Genomic DNA, 23311 nt, shown 5'->3' with positions numbered 1-23311 from the left:
ATACATACATACATACATACATACATACATACATACATACATACATACATACATACATACATACATACATACATACATACATACATACATATATACATACATTCATACATACATACAGGTAACGGGACTCATGTTAGGTTAGGTGAATACTAATGAGCCTGAGCCCGACACACCATACATGCAGCTCCCATGTCTGACAGTGCTATAAAGCATTTTTCCCTCTATAAAAAAAAAACCATACATGCATACATACATAAATATCGACTGGTATGACTATTTGTCTTAAATGTTCAAGAGAGCCATTTCATAGCAAATCATGATAATAATTTCATTTGAAAGATTTTCAGACCAGTCGTAGATGACTATAAATCTGCATACTTCATTCTATCCACTGACTATTATATATGCTGATTTTTCGGCTTCATACATGGCTACTTAAAACAACACCTACATTTTGATTGTTTCACGCCACAAAAGTGCTCTGATCTTTATGATCTTTACACCAAGGCTACAAACTCTAACATACATCCATTCTTCAATTTAGATCATGATTCTGTATAAACGTTATTGACAAATACAAAGATATTAATTTTAGAAACCGAGGGCCGGGCCAAGTTTCTAAAGGCAAGCACAAATTTATACTCTCCCTGTACTTAAGATCATGTAGTTTTAATATTGGCTTTATCAATTCTGATACAGAGATAGAAAGCACTCATTAGTAACTAATGGTTTCTACCCAATTTATAAGGAAAAAGATTTTGTCTGGTCCGTGATAGAGCCAGAAAATCGTGTAATATAATAAGATTTTATATTTTAATATCTCAATTATTGATGATATTTTAAACATTTATCTTGTATTAATTCCTGCATTAATTAAGAGAAATTATGATGTCATAATATATTTCAATATGAACGAGTAATATAAAATGCCATACCCATTCTCCTTGTATCCAGTCAATTAAATTCTGTTGGTCAGGATCCTCTCTATAATGTGTTATAAATGATTGGAACCCACTTGTAGCTTGTTGTTTGATCTGAAATACATAAAAAAAAACAATTAACCACAATAACCATTTTTCTTTAGAATTACAACAATAAGCAATAATTTCTAATACAAAAAATATGTAAATACAGTAATTAGCTTACCCAATCTTTAAACACGAAAAATAGAATTCCAGTTGTCATTTCAGCTAGTAACAATAATGCTAAAAATACTGCATACTGAAAATAAAAAAAAAACATTACATTTCAAATTTATTACCAATGAGCCAAAAAGAAGGAAACAGGATAAAAAATATGCATTCTTTTATATATTTTCCTTCCTTTTATATGCTAAGCAGTGGTCATTTTCATATACTAGTTTCCGAGCTTTGGTGGCTTAGTGGCTCAGCATTTGACTTGTAATTTACAGGTCTTGGGTTCGAATGCCGCCGTACCAATGTGATTTTTTGAATTTTCATATTTACATAATTTACCCGACGTTCTTATGGAGAAGGAAAACATCATGATGCAACCTGCATATATCGGCGAAGATATTCAAAGATATGTGTGAAGTCAACCAACCCACAGTGCAGCATGGTTGACTATGGCTTAGTCACCCTAACTTTGGGTAGGTTCCAAGCCCCTCGGTGGGGACGTATAGTGAGCTGATGATGATGATATACTTGTTTTTGACAGTAATTTTTTATCAATGATACTTACACAAGCTAAAAGGCAAGTGTTCTCACGTAAGGCACCAACACAACCCGTAAAGCCAATAATAAATGTTATTGTACCTGTAAATAGAGTTACGTATTAATCAAACAGATATTTCCTTAATTATTTTATTAAAATGATAAATACAGAAAATATAACATATAAATATAAGTTACTAAAATTACGTTTCCTTTTGTTATGAAAACACAAAAAAGCAAAATCAAACAAACCACATTTAACTTCCATGGTTCATTTGTTTTTATCTTTTATACTAATGTTATAAAGCGGAAAGATCTGTATTTCTGAAATTATGTATGTATTGAAACTCAAAAACTACAAGACCAATTTTAAAAATTCTTTCACCATTTAAAAGCTATGTTGTCAGTAAGTAACATAGGCATTTTTGTTATTATTTAATTTAAGACAGACGAAGCCACAAACAACATCTAGTATAAAATAATAATAGAAAAGATAAATAATAGAGAAATACTACACCCTCAGTTTTTTAAATGTAGGAAGAAACAGTTTAAAATGTAGCCTTTCCACATCAGTTTGAACTGTAGAGTATGGACTTAGCGATTTAAATTATTTGTAAATAAAATTATTACTCACCAACACATATTAATATAAATGCTGGGTCCAGTGCAATATTTGTTAATCTAGATAGATTATTGAATGTATCTTTTTCCATCCATGCCCAAATACCAACAGCTAATACTATGAGTCCCATAAACTGAAAAATATCAGAAATTTATGGTCAATATTTTTTCCATTAAATTAGATTCCAAGAGACTAAAATTTATTGCTTAAATGACCTTAAAGTAATTATTAATGTCTTTTTTTTTAACATGCTTTGTGTTTTATTGTGACTTTTTTCTCTTATTTCTATTGAGACAAACTATTTATTGTGTTCTGATCAATTTTGAAATCACCATTTCATAGTATAGATTTATTCATGTATGATATCCTGTTAATTTTCACGTCAATTAAATTCTATTTTGGAAACTGATATGAATTTAAACAAATGCGAATTATTTGTATCATTGGAATCAAAATTACTTTTTAAATACCGAAATACAAAATATAATAATAGCAACAAATCTTCACAAAGCTAATAAAGAGATAGTTCACACATGGAAGCCTTGAATTAAAACCTTTGTTCATCAACCTCATTAATATTTTTCAAAGTTAGAACTTCTTAAACGTATTTAACTATGTGTAATATCATTACTGTTAACTAAATCATTATGTTTAACTTACCCAGAATAGCACATTAACACCAAATATAACATATTTCAAACAACAGCTGACTTCGCTGGTATCACGTCGATATTTTCTTATTCCAGGCATCTTTATTCATACTAAGTTTAACTATTTAAACGAAACAAATGAAGATTTCACTGAGAACAACTACATTTGTTAGAATTAGGTCGAATTATTTACGAAGATTGATAACAAGTAGGACAAAAACCTAACAACTGGATGGAATCTAGTCTACTGTCACCAGCAAGCCAACAACAACCAATCACAATCACCTAAGAAATATACGTAGCATTGTCAGATATAATATTATTTGTTACGTAGAAGCACTATGGCGTTATGTACCGTAATAGGGTGACTCAATATCAAACATAAAATCTGTATTTTTAGTTCTCTTTAACTATAATTTTAACTTAGCTCACAAAAAAGTTTGACATTTTGCACCGATTTATTGAGTGTGGCAATACTTGGGAGACTACTGCATGAAAGTATAAAGTTGCCACATCACAATTTTCAAGATGCACGTTTTTGACAAGTTTTTGATTTAACAAAATATGAAAAAATGGCGGTATCAAGTTTTAATATTTAATTGTAAGGAAATTTTACACTGTAAGATTAACAAAAACTCTTGTCATCAATTATTGTATAGAAATACATACTTCTTTTTTTTTTAGATTTTTCAATCTCCATCCATTATTAAATGAAAGATACATACTCAACTACGCCCTTTTATCGATAAGAAACAATGTAAGTTTGATGTCTAAAGATAGACCTCGATAAGACCGAAACTGTGCCCTTTAGTTTTGTGAGGTTTAGCCTAGTAATAATTAGTTAATTATTAATATGCTTTACATTATTCCTTAAAAATAAAATTAAAAACGGTATTAGTTCCAGTATTTTATTTACAAAATTCACTTAATTTTCACACATTTCTCCATTAGTTAAATGTCGCTGAATCCAATCAATGAAGTAACTAACTTTAGTATACACTCCTGTAAAAGTAAAAACATTGATTATATAAACAAACTAAGTGTTGCCCGTGACTTCGTCAGCGTGGAATAAAAAAAAAAACAATTTCAATATAGGCCATGGTATTTCAATACATACAAAAATACAAATCTTTCCTCTTTATAACATTACTATAGAACTATACATATAATGGGACCAAAAATCAAAAGTATTAACAATAAGAGGAAGAAGTCTGTCAGAAAAAAATCTTTTTCCTATAATCTCACAACTTTGATAAGCAGATGCAAATTATGGCAACACGGGCAGTCGTTGTAACTGAACTTTAATTTCAATGATTTTAATTTATTTATTACCTGGATATCTCGGATCGGCACAACCAATTCCCCATGAAACGACACCTGAGTAGAAATGATCATCAAAGCAATTTGAACTTCACATACGATTTTGGACACCAATAACCATACCTAACGTAGATAATGTTTTACAACCCTGCGAGCTTTGTACTTAATTGTATATCTTAATATTACGTCAAGTATCAGGAATTTGGTTATTTTAACTTAACCAAAATTCCTTTTAAATATTTACCTGCTTGCACATATCTTCCATTTGTGTCATAAACCAAAAGCGGGCCTCCGCTATCCCCCTAAAGAAATAAATAAAACAGCGTCAAATCATTAGTTGATTTTCGTCAAATCAGGATTTTTTCATTTTGATATTTTAATTCTTTTAGTAGTTGAGAAACCAAAATTCTGTACAAATCAAAATATCTTTCTGCAGTGTTCTAACTGGATTCTTCTTTAAAGCGAATTTAATTTAGTTATTGCGTTTGAAATACTAACTTACTGGGACTGAACCCTGTGACGCGTGATTCATTTCTTAAGTATTCAAGCAATTAAAAATCTAAACACGTTAGATTGACCGTTAGGTTCGCACCAATCGACGTTGATGAATTACATTTAAGCTGCTAACATACTAACTAGCTCACCTGACAGCCGTCTTTTCCTTTAGAAAAAGCACACATCATCATTGGCTTGAGATGGTCTGCCAGTTTAGACGCCATACAATCTTCGTCAGAAAGTATCTTTAGTGACGCCTTCATGAGAACTCTTGATGAAGTTTTATCAACTCCTATTCGTCCCCAGCCCACTATAGTGCCAACGTAACCACCGAAACTTTGCCCTAAAGAGAAAGAAGGCTAGTTCTCACTTGAACTTTTATTGTACAAGTTAATTCATTTAATTGTTATTACATACCTGGATTCGGTAAGCATATTGGTGCAATCGTGTCTCCAAATGGTACAGAAGCATTCAAAGTAGCTATTGCTATATCATTTTCGTCTCGTAGAGCTGTCGATGAAAACTGCTCGTGGATGACCACCGACGATATGTTACGTTTTTCAACGGTAGACAAATCGTCCATGTTGTCCAAACCGATAAGAACTATCATATCTCGTATGGAGTCCCTGTAATTATTATTATTCCGAGTAATATTTATGAATAACGGTATTGTAAGATTCAAAATTTATGGCAGCTCGTGATTTGCTATGTGCGAATGGCTGCGTAAATGGGTGCTAGGTTTTCTCACTGCACATGGAAGAAAGCTTACACGGGCTTATGCCTCATATGCTTTTACGAGTGAGTACTTTATGAGAGGGACATATCTATAATTGTATTCTTCATGACGTCTTTTGTGAAATAGCAAGCCGTCGTAAAGTTTGGATTGCACTGTATTTTAATATTCGAGTGCCACTAAGCAATCTCTACGACTAGGTTAGTCAGGAGGTATGTACAAGTGGTTACCATTTAAAACAATGTCCAGCGCTGAGTATATGCTTAGTAGTGATCAGTGCGCCCCCGCAGTGCATGCGACCGTTGTTTATGATGGCTACAGTCCATGGGTATGAATGGGGCTCCGCTCTCCTGCCCCCCACGATTCTCATAGAGAAAACTGAATCCGACGGCTTCCCGCATTCTGTGTAATTAAAAAATGTTATTATAAAAACTAATTGTTACTCAATTTTCACCTGGCAGTTGTTAGCGTTAATTGTAATGCATGGCTTGCATCGAATAGCATGTCATTTTAGAAACAAGCAAACAAGCTGATCCATGACATAATTCTCCCGAGCAATTATTCTTTTAGTAAAATATGGATTTAACAAAAAACTCTAGTGAATCTAATGGTGAAAAACATCTTATTTTATTTCAGCTGTATCATATAGTTTATCGATTTCTTATCAGTAACGAAAGCATGTTTATTGAAGGAACGTTCCATTTCGTTGAAATACGAAGCTAGTAACAATCTTAACTTACCACAATCTAATCCCCATAGCAATTGTACCTAAAATTAAAAAAAAATCTCTCTATTTTACTTAATTATTATAGAAGGGGCAAGTATTTGATTCTGCATATCATTTGTTCGTACTTACATGTGTTAATGTGGTAAAAACTATAAGAATATAAAACATTATTTTTTTAAAACACTTGAAACAGTCCAAGGCACGGTCACCGCACTACTTTCTGCTTACGACACTTGATGCTTATTTACGGTTTACACGGTTTTGCAGTGCGGAAATTATGCACGCGATAATGTCCTTGTAGATTTAATACGGCATTGTACGAATATTATACGAATATTTCTAATCTGTGTAAACCTAACCTATAATTTTACCAATCAAGATGGAAGAAACGAAATTTATTAATCTAGATATTTTAAAAATAGTAAAAAAGACTTAAAAACATCGAAAGTACGAGTCGACTGTTGAAGCATATTGGTTTATAGAAATGTGCATAAAATAACATTTTCTATTCGTTCGAATATATCAATAAAATGTAAAATTACATTAATACAAAAGTCTATACTTTATAGTTTATTTTTTATAACAGTGTTATTTTAATCAAAATTGTATTCTATATATAATTGTTTTACAAAACTTCGATTTTATTTGTGCCTATATTAAATCTATCTACAGTACGCCCCTTCTGTCGTTTGTTGTTTGATCCACGGAATATATTTTGAAACAATCGTGTAGACACCTGGAATATACAAATCATAATATAACTGCTTGTAAAAAACATTAGCCTTAGGATAAATACAAAATCAATCATAACACTCATTCAGCAGTACATAAAAATATACATGCTCTCATGTATATTTTTATGTAACACAGGTCCCTATTTTCATTGGGGTTAGAAAAACTACCTTTGTTAAATTCTTATAAAAAATAATTATAATAGAAGTTAGGATTAAGTAGTCAAGTACTTACCTGGGTAACCAGGCATAGCACAATCTATACCCCATGATACTATTCCTGAAAATGTAAATATTATATTTTTCATTAATATATTTAGAAAACATTAAATTAACATTTAAGCCCCTTGCACCCTAATGGTTGAGTATACAAAGTACCGATACGTCATGAGTTCGAATTCGTCATTCGGTTATTTGTGAATCAAAATGTAGGTTACCCTTTTAATGCATAGTTAAACCCAATGCCATAGTTTAAAGTATATTATTTCCTTTACTCCGTAATGACTTTTTTATTTATTAATTTAATTAAATAGTTGACATTTACCGACTTGGTACCATTTCGAATTGTGAGTAACTGGATGAGTTGAAAATAATGGTCCTCCACTATCTCCCTGAAATCAATATTACTTGTTACTAGCTGTTAAACAAAAAAGTTAATTTAAAAAAACGAAAGTAAATGACCTATGTATTCTTCCAGACTACCCTTAATATCTGAGTTAGCTCAGATGTTTAATTTAATCGAGAGAGAGAAACATCCATCCATAAACGGAATAATTAGTATATGTCCGTCTCCTGGCTCTAAGCTACCTCCTCACACAATTTTCAGCCATATCGGTAAAGTCGTTCTTGAGTTATAAATAACTAACACGACTTTCTTTTATATATATACATAGAATAAGGTTGTGCAACTATGTTTAACCACAAATAAATTAATATTACGATTAAATGTAAGACTTGAATATTTAAACACCTAATTACGACCTAATAGCCGCGAATCAATTATCTTCGGTTGCTTTTCTACGGTGTGTAATACAATACTAATGGTATTATTTTTGAAGTCAATTTAAACTCATATAATGTACAAATGACTCATATAGTATACATAAACACAATTGAACGTAATTAAATCGCCACTAACAATATTTAACTGTAATAAAAAAAGGAAATGAGCATGTGACAGATAATAAAGATGGCTGTCTTTGATAGTAAATCGTTCTTAATTCATTACTTCTGAGTTGCAACAATTAGTAATGAATACTTGGATTTCTAATTATAAACACATGTATAATTATTGTTATCTTTGTTTTCTTTATGAGAATAAAAGGGATAGCATTATATTCCGCCGAGATAAAATGTTAACAATACACGTACCTGACACGCATCCTTCCCAAGATTGTAAGCACACATCATTGCCTCCGGGACAAGGTTATCTTTGTATATAGTTGATTTAGTGCATTCGTCTGAATCGACTTGTTTGACTTTGGTTTCTTGAAGATATCTCGACGAGGTCAACGCACCTTGTCTAGTTTTACCCCATCCAGCTACCGTTAGCACTATGTCACTGAATTCGATATCTAGATGAAACATGAATTAGAAACAAATTAAATTTGATTTGGCAGCCAAAGAATTTAATTTGGTTCCCACTTAGAATCAAACATCATACATCACTCTCATAAATGAAATATTTTTATTAAGTTACGTCAACGTACACGTACGCAAGTTACGTGATACAAGTAATTCTTAGAAATACATAATTTGTTGTTACTTTTAAATAGATTCTCGGTCGAATACTGAAACGTCATTTAAATATGTAACGACTTAAATAATAAAGGTACGCTTAAACTGGAAATTCCTTATAAACTTTGACGTCTCTCAAATTGTAATCGGCGCTTACGAAGCTTACGAAGATTCGTTTTAGTATTTGGCAATTAATCAACCAGAAATAATAGAACAATTACTTTCATTCGGCAAACAGATCGGCTGCACTTTATCAGAGAACTTCAATCGTTTGTCCAGCGTCAGAACAGCGATGTCGTTTATATCTCTCACCGCGTTCGACTTGAAGTTAGGATGTTTTTCACCCTTTATCACGGAGAACACGGAGAATGATGAACTCAGTCGGTCGTGCATCCCCACGTTAACCGTCAAATCTCGGAAATGTACCCTGGTTATTACAACAGAAACTCATAAGTCAGCCAAAAATTACAATGAATCTCACTTTATTATTTTAGTTAAAATTGTATTTCTTGGACTACTAAAACTTGAAAAACAATTAAAACACTACCATACAATCGTTTCAAAGCAATCTTTACAAAAGCTTGTTATGGTCTGAAATGTAAGATAAAAGTTGCAAGGGTTAAAACTATATCTATACTTCTATATTATTATAATAAAGCGTAAACACACACTAGTTTGTTGCCTAAGATGTCAGCAATTACAGCATATTTTTAAATAATTCTTTGTTTAATAAAAAGCCCTACACTTACGTCATGCTTTAAGCTATTATATATATTTTCACGCCATTAAGCTTAGGGGGTAAAATCCGTAATGTGGGAAAGAGACCATAAGTTGCTGCCAACATCAAGGAAAAAAGATTGGTAATGTTTGTCATGTCATGTCATGTCATTTTGAAATTTGCTATTGATAATTTGACAAATGTAAAGAATAAAATAAAATTTTCATAATTTCTTGCGAATGAAGCCGCACGGAAACAGCTAGTATGTTCATATTTGTTGTTCGCTAACGCGCTTCGAACTCTGTGGGGACGTATGATAATGTAAAACTCACCCGAAGGTAATACAATGTCCGGCTGTCAGGATATGAAGGTCGGTGATGATGGCGCCCCCGCAATGCAGCTTCTGTCCGAGCATTAGCGACACCAGCCACGGATACTGGTGTGGTTGCACTGCAGACCCGCCTACTATGCGACGGTTTTTACCGGCGATACCGCATTCTATGTAAAATGATGCAAGTAAATTTTTAGAAGCATTACGAAGTTTTCGCCTTACAGTTTGAGATTTCTAGAATATCTAGAATTAGATTATAAAGTTATATAAGTAAAATTTAGACCACTACAGTCAAATGATGCATATAATTTATGTTTTGACAAGAATAAAAAGGTTCGTTTTAGGGTTGTGTGTTTAAAATGTTCACTCCTGGCATATTAGAATAGCAATGGTATTGGATGTTTAATTTGTTGGTAGTAGCAGTATTTTTAATTCATTTATATTTTGGTTAGTATTTTATTGCTAGCATTCTTTCTAGGTTTTGAAAAATAAAATATAGTTAATTTACCTTAGCAGGAGTAAGAAAGGTTCATTATTCATTTTATGAATTGAAAGATAGAACGAGAAAAACAGTGAAGGTTGATTACTCAAAAGTACCATCACAATGCATGATGACTAAGAAAGAGGAATAATAAGATCTCTAGACAACTAACGTGAATTCTAAATTGTCCAGAAAACAATTGACTTATTAAAATCGGACAAAGGGAATTCAAAATTGTAATACGGTTTTCTATCGCAATATGACTGGCATTATAAGATAAGGCGAAGTATTATTTCGTCGTTCGCGTCATGAAATACTACGAGTATCAAATGCTTAAGGTCTTTGTATATCAGGTTCGGAGACTTGAACTTGTACAAACGAAATAATTTCTTACCGCATGAATAATTGATATTTTCTCCTGCACACTATAACAAAAGATAAAAAAATCAATATACATTTACAAAGAAATTTTAATTAAATTAAGTTGTTAACAATTACATATTTGATGATGATATTAAACAGAAGCAGTGCTATTTTCATTTTATTTGCATACATTTTTTACAAACAAACATATGTTAGACACATTGTTAGTCGCCACTGAGTACCTATATCTTGATAATTCGCATGCGTAACGTTAATTAAAACCGAGATTTGATTTAGAAGCTCACTCGAGCATAATTTATGTTAGGAATTGCATTGCGCACTTACTTTTATAACTGTTTTTCATAGGAAAAGGTAGGTAAAAATGGTACGCTATTTTCCTATATTAAGTTAACCAACTGACAACCAAAACTGGTAGAATAACACGACCACATAGAATACAGAGGAATAGTGGATCAGAAGACAATTCTGCGTTTCGCTGACAAGGATGTGTGTAACACATGAAACCTCTTTCATAGATAGATTTGGTAGAGAAGGGAACGCACAGGAAGAGGTATATAATATCCTCTTTTTTCTAGACTCTTCTATGTCATATCAGGAGAGGTGAAACAATAAAAGTTTTACAGATATAATTTTTCAGTTTGTATACTTTAATTTATATTTTTAAATGTCTCTTTTAAAACGCAGTCAATAGATGGCGCTATTCCAGTCATAGAGATCAAGCCGGTACGGTTTTTGTTTTTTTCTTTATATGAATAAGAGGGATATTTTTCAAGAGTTTTAATAATGGAAGCCTACCGTACGACTATATCTGACAACATATTGACACATTAAACACATGTATCTATAATTAGTTATTTGAACTTGTAGTTCAAGTGTAGTTTTTTATGCAATCTATCTGAATACAATAAGAACATTATTCATTAATAGAACATCAACAGCTTTATAAGCGTATAATTAATTTCTTTTGGAGCAGTAAGTCAGAAATTACCGTCGCGATGACCGCTGAAGATTTGTCAACTGGACAGACTAACATACCTTATGTTGATTCCAAATTAGATTCAATTATCAAAAATAATTATACACCAGCCAGAGTTATCGGGACCGACTACTCGTATAAACATGAAATAGTGTGGAAAAATGCTATAGGATTTTTGATTCTCCATCTATTAGCATTATGGGGTTTATTCGTGTTAATAACAGGAGGCGTTGGCTTTAAAACATTTTTATGGGGTAAGAATTCTAAAGCCTTCCTTCTATACACTTGAGTTAATTATGGTTTAACATGTCTTGTTTTGTTTACAGCTATTTTTCTTGCGTTTGTCACAACTGAAGGTATCACCATCGGCGCTCATAGACTGTACGCGCACAAATCATTTTCGGCTACTCCTCTTTTGCGAGCTATTCTCCTGGCATTACAAACGTCAGCTGGACAGGTAAATCTTTACGTAATTTTTTTCCAGGTATCTACCTAAACGTACCCATGTTATTAATTAATCTTAAACACTTAATACGGTGGCCAAATTCTAGTCCCTTTCTATGGAAAGAATGGGAATGGGAAGTGGATTTGACAATGGAGGAGACGAGGTAGTATCTTCTTTATGTGCGTCTCCTTCTCAGTTGATTAAAGTTAGCCAACACATTTGCAATTGCGCATGTATGTGCGCAGCGATTGCTTCGCTTTTTGGCGAATTTAGATGGCCGCTCGCTCGTTTGCCACCTTGCATTATTTAAAAAAAAATACACTTTTATTAAAAGAATTCAGAACCTGAAACTAATATAGTTTTATTAGAAAAAGTATGAAACTGGAATCTTAGATAAGCAAATGGTTCAACAACGACATTACAAAAGCTTATATACTTTTTACACAGAATTCGATGTACATTTGGTGTAGAGACCATCGTCTGCATCACCGATATTCTGACACTGATGGTGACCCACACAACGCGAAGCGAGGCTTTTTCTTCTCTCACGTAGGATGGCTAATGTCGAAGAAACATCCCTATGTGAAAGAACTGGGGAAAAGGATCGATATGAGCGATCTAGAAGCTGACTGGATGGTGATGTTCCAAAAGAAGTAAGTTTACCTTAATTTATTATTATTTGGATTCATAAAGTAACTGGAATTCATAAAAAAACTGATTAGCCAAGTAAGTATACTTGCTGTTAAAAAGTAGACGCACTATTCTTGGTAGGAGTCCGTTAAACAAAGAAATTCCGTACATAATCTATGTTCGCTTTAACAGCAGGGATAAAAATGTTTTCGAATTCCCACTTGGTTTCAAAGTTCTGTTACTATCCTGATGATATTATCATACTAATATTATAAATGCGAAAGTTTAGACGGATAAATGTTTGTTAGAGTTTGTAGCCTAAACGGTTGATCGGATTTCGATGAAATTTTGTATAGATGTAGAGGGTAGTCTGGAAGAACACATTGGCTAGTGTTGATTTATTTTTAACTGCTTTGTTTCAGGTATTATTATCCTCTGTACGTGATTTTCGCTCTTTTTATACCCGTGTGGGTACCGATACAGTATTTTGGAGAGACTTTCTTGAACTCGCTTCTAGTTTGTTATTTCCTTCGGTATCTTTTCCAAGTAAACGGAACGTGGCTTGTGAATAGTGCCGCTCATCTTTATGGTACAAGACCTTATGATAAGTAAGTTTCCTTGATCGATTAACTTTATTTCCGACTGTCAGCTTCGATTTTAATGCTTGACTTTGAAGAATCTGATATTCTTCAGTCCTTCGGCCGTCTTGTTTTAAAGTCAGAACCGCAAAGTAGCGTTCCATACTAATTTAATAATTATGCCAGTTAGTATATTTAAAACTTAATATTAATACAAGGGAAGCTTTCCAGAAATCTTCAACCTGTAGAATCCTGGTTTGTGTCGTGGCTAAGCTTGGGCGAGGGCTGGCACAACTACCACCACACATTTCCATGGGACTACAAAGCTGCGGAACTCTCGATGCATTTTAATTTCTCTGCAACCCTAATAAGATGGTTCGAAAAAATTGGTCTAGCGTACAACTTAAAGACGGCGTCTCCAGATATGGTAAGTTACACTAATTTTGTTAGGTTTTAAAAAAATTACAATAAAATTTTTGCTAATTAGAGAGTTACAGAAAATTTGTCCCTATTAAGTTGTACTTGTCTATAACTTAATGCTTATTTGCGATTAAGGCGCAATTTTATCTTATTATCCACAATATTAAGTAACAACTCACTTACATGAGTAGCAACGATCATAATGTTAGTAATAGTCTTAGTTCGAAAAGGTTTAAAAGATCAATTGTTTTTGAATTAAAATGTTAAATCTGACTACCAAAAACTACTCGAAGAGCAACAGATATATTTCTATCATTATAAATGAACAAGTAAAACCAGGAGAACAAGAGTATACAAATAGCACTTGATTTCAGGTCGCAAAAAGGATAATGCGTACAGGAGATGGTACGCACTACGATCTTGGTAACGACGAGGCTAGAGCAAGAGTCACAGCTTTCGGACCACTTCATCCTTTAAACCCTAGTTATAATACTAAATATGATGCACCCAGCGCCGACTTACATGATCAAGGATTGCCGCTATTTAATGAAAAGGATGTTATAAATGTGAACAATAAAAATGTGAACAGAAATGTTACGAAAGCTTAAATTTTAGCTAAGTTTGCATATTACTCTCTAAACCCCTTCGTACACAGCAAGTTTGAGATTTTAGTCTCTAAATGGCTTTCGCAATACAATATATGTCCGCGTCGAGTACTTAGGGGCTAACTCTAACTATACAGTTATGTAGGTTTTATATGATTTCTGACTGAAACAACCAATAGCAAAGTTTCTCTCAGTGGACAGACAGCTTTATTCGACTAATCTTCGATATTGTAATTATAGTTTTCATTACCAAAACTTGTTTTAAAACATTATCATTCCCATTATTCTATTTGTAGAAAACAGTTTTATTTCAGATTTTGATAACTTGTGATTATTCTTTTTAAGATGATTATTAGTTAGGAAGGTTTTTGGTCAAATATTAGTTGATGAATAAGTCTTATTCTTTTTATTTAATTAATATGTATTTGAATAACAAAGTATATTGTTAACAAAAGTTTGTTTGATATGATAAATCAAACTACGTATATAATTAAAATAAATAATTTAGTTGCTTAGCATTTTTGTACGTTTTAAATAAACTAAATAAGAAAAATGACAAAATAGTCTTATTTAAATTATTCTTGAACTAAAAACCCCTGGAACATCGCAACATATTTAAGTGTGAAATCAATAGTTTCATTGTTACTGCAGCCCTTAATTATTAAGTGGCCATCAAGCTTACTTTTATATTTTCTTACATTTAGTATCAGAAACACTAAAAAACAGAAAAGGAAAACAAAACAGAAAAGGAAAAACGAAAACAGAAACTCTAAGTAACGACTCTAGTCATGAAAACAGGCACATGTTTTATTCCTTAAGAAATATTACTCCTTTCATCAGATGATTTGAACTTAGGCAACTACATATGTATATTTAATCAGCACAGAAGCATCCTTGACGCGCGTTATGCTTGATCCAGTACAGATACTTAGTAACCCTGGTGTACACCCCGGGGTAACCCGCACGGCCGCAGCCAATGCCCCACGACACCACGCCTGAAAATCAAATTGTATTTCAAAACCCAAAAGAAATCCTTAAATATTAGGAAACGAAAGCTTGAAAAAGGTTACAAGTTCAGATAACACTAATGTGGTTTATAAATAGTTAGCTCATTCTGTACTTTATTTATCGGAATAGAAATATGATTGTCCTTAGAACATTTCCTTGTTAGGAATATTAAAATAATAGATATGTCTTACCTAGCAGTTCATATCTTTTATCTCCTCTCTCAGCCGATAGAGGGCCTCCGCTGTCTCCCTAAAGAAAAACAAAATAGTTGTTATATAAGACCTTACCTTTTGACAGAGGAACTACAACTTTCTTTTAATCGAATTTATTTAAAAAAACTCACGTACGAAAACTTCAACAATTCATAATCATCATTTTGAATATATGTTTACACAAAAATAAAAGAGGAATGTACAAATACCAAACCATCAGAGGATGTAACTCTTTTTTTTTGAGGTTTCAATATGTTACTTTCCAAATTACCTGACACGTATCCTTCTGTCCCTTGTCAGGGAAGCCTGCACAAAGCATGCTGTCAGCTATCATTGACGTCTCATACTTGGTGTCCCTGCACTCCTCGTTGCTTAGCACTGGTAGTTCTACATCCAGAAGATAGCAGGAGTGGTTTTTCTGTTCTCCTATAGAGCCCCAGCCAACCGCTATAGCTTTGACACCTACGTATTTGTTTCCTAAAAATGGTTTTATTATCATTTCAACCTTATCACCATGAAGTAAAAAATGAAATGGCTGATTTTTTATTATTTCCTTTAAACCGTCATCATCACGGAATTTCAGAATAATCTAATAATAACATTAGCATGAAATAACATTCTAATTAAGTACGAACAATGAGGTGATTATCATGTCACATTACAATTAACATAAATAGCATGTATTAAAATGTATTATGTTAATAAGTAAAATGAATCAACATATATTGCCCAACAACATCTAATTAAACGGTGGTAGAAGCAAACATCTTCGCTTTAGCAATAAGCATGAAGCAATATCATGACGAAACAGAAGACAGCCGCGAAGTGGGAGCAATTCCGCGTTTCGTTTGAATTAGTGTGCGTGCCAGAAGCTTAACTTTAGTTCCTTTTCCTGCCCACCCTTTTCTTATAAGGAAAATATGGGAAGGGAAAGTGGATTTGGAGGAGACCCACAGAAAGAGGAAATATTATTTTCATGAGCGTTTCATCCGTCGATTAAGGGTAGGCAACACATCAGCAAATGCGGATGTCCAATGGGCAGCGGTAGGCTCGCTATTTTGACCGATTTAGGTGGCCGCTTGCTTGTTCGCTACCTTATTTTAAAAAAAATAGTCACTTGCAACATATTCACCAAGCAAGAGAATACCAAGAAATTAAACCCATCAAAGAATGCAAAAGTATATATTATAGATATAGATATAGACCGTAATTAAATTAATGACAAAACTTAATTTATTCAGTATTCCGATGTTTTTTTCCATGTTTTAGATAAGATTTCAATCATGAACAGTAGCATAACCTATTTATTACACTAAATCCAGTTCCATTTATAAATTAATACCAGTTTAAATCGATTTGTCACGCAGAAACGCGAATAATCTAGAATGCTGGTAGACAAAAATAATATCGTGTGATCGAATCCACCTTTCTATACTTACTCTCTATTAATACTTTTGAAAAATACAATGTTGAGGAATGTGGTAGAAGAGCTCTACTAGGAGTAGATAAATGACGTTAAAGACAAAAACAATTGCATTGACTTGTACTCACCATCATTATGCGGCAAACAGACAGGCTTGATTGTATCAGTGATAGTCAGACGATCTGATAATCGGAGTAACGCGATGTCATCTTTGAACGTGACGTACGTGAAATTGTGAGCGATCACTTCTATGACGTAACGTGTCTCCGGCCGATGCGTCTCGTTGCACCGGTTATGCTCTCCTAGTGTCACTTTGATCATAAACCACATCAATCTGCAAGAAAATATTATTGGAACTGTAGAATGTTAAATGTAATTTCTAGTTAACTTTGGATTTTACTATAAAAATACTACTACAAACACCAAATAGATCGTGTTCCAGCGTTAGTTTATCTATACTAATATTAAAAAGAAGAGAGATTTGTATATTTGGATTTTTTATACATTAAAATAACTCAAAAACTACTGGACCGATTTCGAAAATTCCTGCATCACATAAAACCATGTCATCAATAAGTAACATAGGCTGTATATTTTTTTAATTACACGCGGACAAAGTTGCGAACAACAGCCAGTTATTTATAAAAAAAAGTTATCAAACCTCTTTAAAAGACGTAATACTTACCCTTTAACACAATGTGCGGCAGTAAGTACATATCTGTCATTGATAACCATACCACCGCAATAGAACTTGTTGAAGTAAGTCAGTCGTGCTACCCAGGGGAACTCGTTCACATTAGTCTCCTCACCTCCCACGATACGGGGTGCTTCATTACGCTCACCACAACCTTTTAAACATAACATACATCGATGGGTGCAAGGCTATTGGTTTTAAACGCCATTAGATTAAATGTTCACGAGAGCCATTTAAAGTTTTCATTTTTAGATTAGTTCTAGATCAAAATTACTATAATTCTGCATACTTCATTATTTATTTCATATTTTAAAGTCGCTAATTCTGAATACATATGGTAGAAAAGTCAAAATAGCCTTTCACCCGTAGATATCATGATTCTATTCAACATCACTCCTTGTGGATCTTCGTCTTTACTTTAAATACTAATTAAAGAATTACTTACGACAGTTGCAGCCATATCTCTCTTCATATGGGTCGTCGTCACTTGCCCTTGGATCATCGCCTTTTACCTTTTTATTAAAACATCTTATTTTTTAAAACCAGTTCGTGATATACCCGACCTGAACCGCTTAATAAATTAGAACCTAAATTTCTCATTCTTATTGCAATATAAAGAGAAATAAAAACGTGTTGGTACTAAAATTTTTGTTCCTCCAAACATAATGAGATACCGGATTAATTTTGTTGTAAAAAGAAATCCGGTATTTTGTAATTTATGATATCAATATTATGTATTTATTTGAGACTAAATTAGACTAATAAAAGTAATAATTTGCAGTTCAGCTAATTTCTATCTAGGTTTCCTTATATGAATAGGTAATTTTATAAATCAATCAAAATACCTCAAAATTAATTCATTTGAAAACAATTATCTAAATATCTACGACTACGACAAACTATTTGTCTAACTCAATCTTCAATAGATAAATAAAATTTATCTTCAATGAGATTACAATGTTAAATTAAGAAAATCTAATTTCGAAGTAACTTACCAAACAAATTGCAATACACAAAACTAAAACAATCGGAACGTTGCACATTTTAAAATACCAACATAACAATATCATTTGAAATTCGAATATTAAAATTCTGAATAGAGAATCTAAGACGTGAATACTAGTCGCGGTTCAACGGGAACCTAAGAACAGGAATGAGGACGATGCACCCGCAAGTCTAGGCTCTACATCTATCTATAGGCTTTCAACTAGGGTTGACACTTCGGGTTTGCATATGGAACATCCGAGCTACAGTTTTGATTTGTGGATTCCCGTAGATTTCTTCGGCTCACATAGGGTTGTGTGTAACAAGTCACTGTCCTTTTTTCGTTGTACAATATTCCAGTGGTGATAAGTGTCACTCGTCACTCGGTCGTCAGATTTTTTGCCTACAGTTTACTTTATTGAGAGTTGACAGCCCTGTTTCCATCTCTGTTATTGTATAGCCAAACCTATCAAGTCTTGCCAGCTTACCTTTATTACCTTAACTAACATGTTTTGAAGATTACTGATCATATATTATGAAGGGTATTCGTCTATTAAATTTTATTCATAACGCATAATAAAAAAGTTATGTTTCTTATGTAAGGGTTTATTTTTCATACAGTTAAAAATGTGACCATCTACCATTGTCATAACATTGCATTTTTTACTATAATTGGATATTAAAATAAAGTGGATAATATGATACAATATCTAGTTTAAAACTTAATTTGATATAAAAGGTCTAATGCAAATATAACTGTTAAGAGAGGTTACCCAATCGGAGAGATTCAAGAAAGCGTTTATTCTATTTTTTATACTAGTACGCGCAATAGCATCCATCTTGAGTGTTATCTTTTATCCAGTCTAAATATTTGTTGACTCTAGTGTACACTCCAGGGAAACCTTTCCTTGCACATCCGTAACCCCACGAAACGATACCTGAAATTAAATAACTCGAGTATAATTTCAGTTAAGATCGTGTAAATGATCTTCGTCTGTCATAGTTTATGAAATATACAGATATCAATAAAATATTTAAGTAAATGTTACAATTCCTTACCAATTAATTCGTATGCGTGTTCCACATTTTCCGCAACCAAAGGTCCACCGCTGTCACCCTGTGTAGTATAAAAATAATATAATTAAACATTTCTACTTACTAGTTAAGCAACATGTTTTTTTTTAAATTCTGAATCGTACCAGAAATTAAATTATTAGGTACGAAGAAAAATCTCCATAAACTCTTAATTGGAAACGCACAAAAACATTGAGATCAAAATTGGTACATCAACTTTTTGGGTACACTACGGATGTACCAATTAATATTTACAAGCGTACCTAAATTACATTGAACGTGTGTCAAATTAAATATACACAAATGATTTATAGGGCTCTAAAACAAATTTAACATCGTTACACAAAACGACCGTATCGAAGTTATTGGTTTATTGTTTTTATAGAATAAAATGCAAAGTTAAAGCCAGACAAATAATTTGAGACAAATTTTGGTGCTGATAAACGAAAATTGATTATTCAATCAATGTATTTTTATTTTATCTTGCCAGGAATTAAATAAGTACCATTTTTAATATGTAGCAATGCTTTCAAATAATTCTTAAAATGTCATTTTTAGATGACTCAAATGAAGTATAATTATTTGCATTATTTAGACATCTTAACTTATAAATACTAACTTTAAATCTGCCTTAGTAAAGAGCTAGTGAAGATATACAAAACATAGTATACTAGCTTTCGCCCGCGACTCCGCTCGCGTGAAATTAAAAAAAAAACTAAAGTGAGTGTCCTATGTGTTCTTCCAGATTATCCTTTACGTCTATGCCAAATTTCATCCAGATCCAGTCAGCCGTTTAGGCTACTAACACTAATAAACATCCATCCATCTAAACTTTCGCATTTATAATATTAGTAAGAAGTAAAATTGTACCTACTTTAATAAAATTACTGTACTTACGGTACAAGCGTCCTTATGCGCGGTAGCAGGGAAACCGGCACACATCATAACATCTCTGATCTTTGACTCGTTATAGTTAGTGTTCCGACACTCCTCATTACTGAGTACTGGTAGTTGCGCCTCCAGCAATGTACAAGACCAGTTGCCAGTCTCAGCTTTTGCCCCCCAACCCGCGACTGTCGCTAGTGTACCGTGGAACAGATCACCTGTGAGAAAAAATGAATTATTATTTACTAATACTAAACTTTAATGAACTAATAACTATTTTAAAATTATATTCTAACCTCAGTGGTAAATGATATAGCTACAATATTCAGTAAATATATCGTCTAGAATAAAAACTTTACCTCAAAAAACAAATATGAACTTTTGAAAAGTGATACAAATTTTACTTCTTACATATTCGTTTACCTAAAAACTCTTTCTTTATTCACATATTCTTCCGTTTTATGTAAAGTAACTGAGTGTGTGATTTATTAACTTCCGCTCAATGGATCGCTTCGCTTTTAACCACAAAATTACCTCACGATTTAAATGTTAATTACTTTGAAACAATAATATTTATATAAATAACATAATAGTTATAATAATACTAGCTTTCGCCTGCGACTCCGTCCACGAGGAATAATAAAAAACTAAGTAGCCTATGTGTTCTTCAAGACTATGTCATTCTTCTATGCCAAATTTTATTCAGATACTTTCAGCCGTTGAGGCTACAAACTCTAACATCTATCCATCCATCCATCTAAACTTTCGCATTTATAATATTAGTATGATTATGTTCCTCGGTATGGTTGGAATGTTGCACTTTTGCAAGATAAGCTAAAAAGCGTGAATTGACAAGGAAAATACGCGTCGTTAATGTCCATTAACCTTTATCACAGGCAATCAGAACCCTTTTCCAATTTATGAATAAAGATCAGATTTCACAACAAATAAATTTTAAAAGTCGTTTATTTATTTTTAATTTTAGACTTTGATTAGCAAATAAGTCCAGTAAAAAACAATTTTATGTCTAAATCAGCAGAAGGCATTAAATACCGATGCAGAAAACATGTAATTTTAAAAAAATCTTTTATTTTAAACGTAAAATTACGTCTCTTGTATGCTTATTATCGTTACTTTTCTATCGTCTTTGTTATTGTAATAAAGTAGTCATTATCATTTAAAATCTTCTTATAAAATACATTTATTAATAATACTTAATGTGTAGGAACTTATAATTTTTTTTCCATTCGTTTTTAAAATAATTTTTAGAAGTGTCCGGCGACAAACATTTATGGCATCTTTAGTTCTCTATTTTACTTTGTTAATAAAACTTCTTTAGCCAATACCGAAATAAGGTGTTATGTTTTTCTTATTAGGACTTAATAGTCTTGTATCAATACCGAAAAGTGATCGAAGGAAAATATTGCCCATGAAATAAATTCGACCGTAATAAAGTCGTTTGACAATAATGGAACAATGAGATATCAAATGTATTGTAGTTACAACTAAATTAAATGTTTTACGTTTTGAAAACTCAAATTATAACTAAGTGTCTTTTTGTGGTAAAAATAATCGATGGTCTTTTCAACGTAATTAAACTGGCTTTAATGTGATGACGCGGCTTGTACAAATCATGGTGCAGATCTAAGTACGTGACGGAATGGACGTGGCCAGGTGGCAGTATGAACCCCTCCTAGCGAATGGAAAAATTTAAAAAGATATAATAATCACTTTAAATAAAATCATTTTATAACAAGATCAATTTAAATCTTTACCCATGCCTATGACCTGACGCCTGAAAGAATAGAATAGCACCTAATTTAATAGAAACCATAAACTAACAGCCGTACTCTCAGAGCAATAGATGTCTCTTTCTATCTTAACAATGTTCAATGGTGTAACACTAGACTTACTTGAAACAGTGGGTAAGCAGACTGGCCTGATAGCATGCGAGTACTTCACAGGCTCATTGAGCTGCAGCAGGGAGATGTCATTAGTGAGGTCTGTTAACGTAAAGTTGTGTACAAGCATCTTCACGATGTACCGAGTCTCAGGCCGGGACTCATACAAACAGCGGTCATGCTCGCCGAATGTTACACGGAACAAGAACCACATGAAACTGCAAAAATATATCGAATCAGAATTATACTTAGAGCGGGCACACAACTTTGACTAAACTATTGTACAATTGTTACGCGATTGACGATTGTTTTGCAGCAAATTTGACAGTTCATTTGTACAATTAAAAACCTAGTAGTTGTGCACCTCCATATGGTTATAGGAATCAAAGAGCTACAAATCAGTTATCCCTTAGTTTAGACAAAGATGTGCGCGCCTTCATTACCTATATGATTTGGGAATATTATTTAGACTGAAACTATAATACCCTACTCTTTGTCTATCTTTCAGAATAGATTTTCAAATACCCTTTAACGCAATGTGCTGCTGACACGACGTATTTATCATTGATGAGAGAAGCTCCACAGCCGAAGGATTTGTAGTAAATTAGCCGAGCGATCCAAGGAAATGCATTTACGTTGGACCCCGCGCCGCCGACCACTCTTGGCTCCTCGTTACGTTCACCACAGCCTAGAAATAGAGAAGTAGATCATTATCTTATTATAACATCCCTCGATGGATTAAATAATTTTTATCAGTAGTTTAATAGTGGAAGAGTTACAGAGTTCGCGGCAGTTCGTAACATCTCGGTGATATATTATGACCTCAGAGAATACAATCGTGAGTTAAGTTACCTTTTTTTACGGACGGTGGTCG

At 32.8% G+C, this 23311-nt stretch overlaps 4 protein-coding genes across 4 annotated transcripts in view; 1 reads left to right on the top strand and 3 right to left on the bottom strand.

The window, feature by feature from the left end:
- Positions 1–3422, bottom strand: part of LOC106104081 (tetraspanin-5) — a 6101-nt gene extending 2679 nt beyond the window's left edge. Inside the window, exons 1-5 of the mRNA XM_013284019.1 lie at positions 2956–3422; positions 2308–2428; positions 1702–1775; positions 1147–1221; positions 876–1034 (exon numbers count right to left, since the gene is read on the bottom strand). Coding sequence (XP_013139473.1) covers positions 876–1034; positions 1147–1221; positions 1702–1775; positions 2308–2428; positions 2956–3045 — 519 coding nt within the window. The 5' untranslated portion in view covers positions 3046–3422. The remainder of the gene's footprint in view (positions 1–875; positions 1035–1146; positions 1222–1701; positions 1776–2307; positions 2429–2955) is intronic.
- A 448-nt stretch (positions 3423–3870) lies between these two features.
- Positions 3871–9916, bottom strand: LOC106104079 (prostasin-like). Its single transcript, XM_013284018.1, has 11 exons — positions 9739–9916; positions 8910–9115; positions 8323–8525; positions 7496–7562; positions 7187–7231; positions 5724–5895; positions 5178–5386; positions 4910–5103; positions 4510–4567; positions 4278–4322; positions 3871–3947 (listed from the first exon to the last, which is right to left on the bottom strand). Exons 1-11 carry the CDS (start codon positions 9819–9821, stop codon positions 3871–3873), a joined length of 1359 nt encoding a protein of 452 aa, XP_013139472.1. The 5' UTR covers positions 9822–9916.
- A 1476-nt stretch (positions 9917–11392) lies between these two features.
- Positions 11393–14615, top strand: LOC106104232 (acyl-CoA desaturase-like). The gene is made up of 6 exons (XM_013284209.1): positions 11393–11832; positions 11905–12035; positions 12471–12676; positions 13076–13261; positions 13463–13658; positions 14026–14615. Exons 1-6 carry the CDS (start codon positions 11598–11600, stop codon positions 14257–14259), a joined length of 1188 nt encoding a protein of 395 aa, XP_013139663.1. The 5' UTR covers positions 11393–11597; the 3' UTR covers positions 14260–14615.
- Positions 14616–14658: 43 nt separating this feature from the next.
- LOC106104078 (polyserase-2-like) overlaps positions 14659–23311 on the bottom strand; it is a 9646-nt gene continuing 993 nt past the window's right edge. The window contains exons 3-14 of the mRNA XM_013284017.1: positions 22963–23125; positions 22450–22655; positions 20549–20754; positions 19637–19694; positions 19401–19515; positions 18589–18724; positions 18039–18105; positions 17585–17747; positions 17028–17233; positions 15748–15953; positions 15456–15513; positions 14659–15251 (exon numbers count right to left, since the gene is read on the bottom strand). Coding sequence (XP_013139471.1) covers positions 15130–15251; positions 15456–15513; positions 15748–15953; positions 17028–17233; positions 17585–17747; positions 18039–18105; positions 18589–18724; positions 19401–19515; positions 19637–19694; positions 20549–20754; positions 22450–22655; positions 22963–23125 — 1706 coding nt within the window. The 3' untranslated portion in view covers positions 14659–15129. The remainder of the gene's footprint in view (positions 15252–15455; positions 15514–15747; positions 15954–17027; positions 17234–17584; positions 17748–18038; positions 18106–18588; positions 18725–19400; positions 19516–19636; positions 19695–20548; positions 20755–22449; positions 22656–22962; positions 23126–23311) is intronic.

The sequence above is a fragment of the Papilio polytes genome, unplaced genomic scaffold, assembly GCF_000836215.1.
Source record: "Papilio polytes unplaced genomic scaffold, Ppol_1.0 DF823691.1, whole genome shotgun sequence".
In the NCBI taxonomy this organism is placed as follows: Eukaryota; Metazoa; Arthropoda; class Insecta; order Lepidoptera; family Papilionidae; genus Papilio; species Papilio polytes.
The sequence above is the reverse complement of the archived record's forward strand: the minus strand, read 5'-3'. Positions and strand labels throughout refer to the sequence as shown.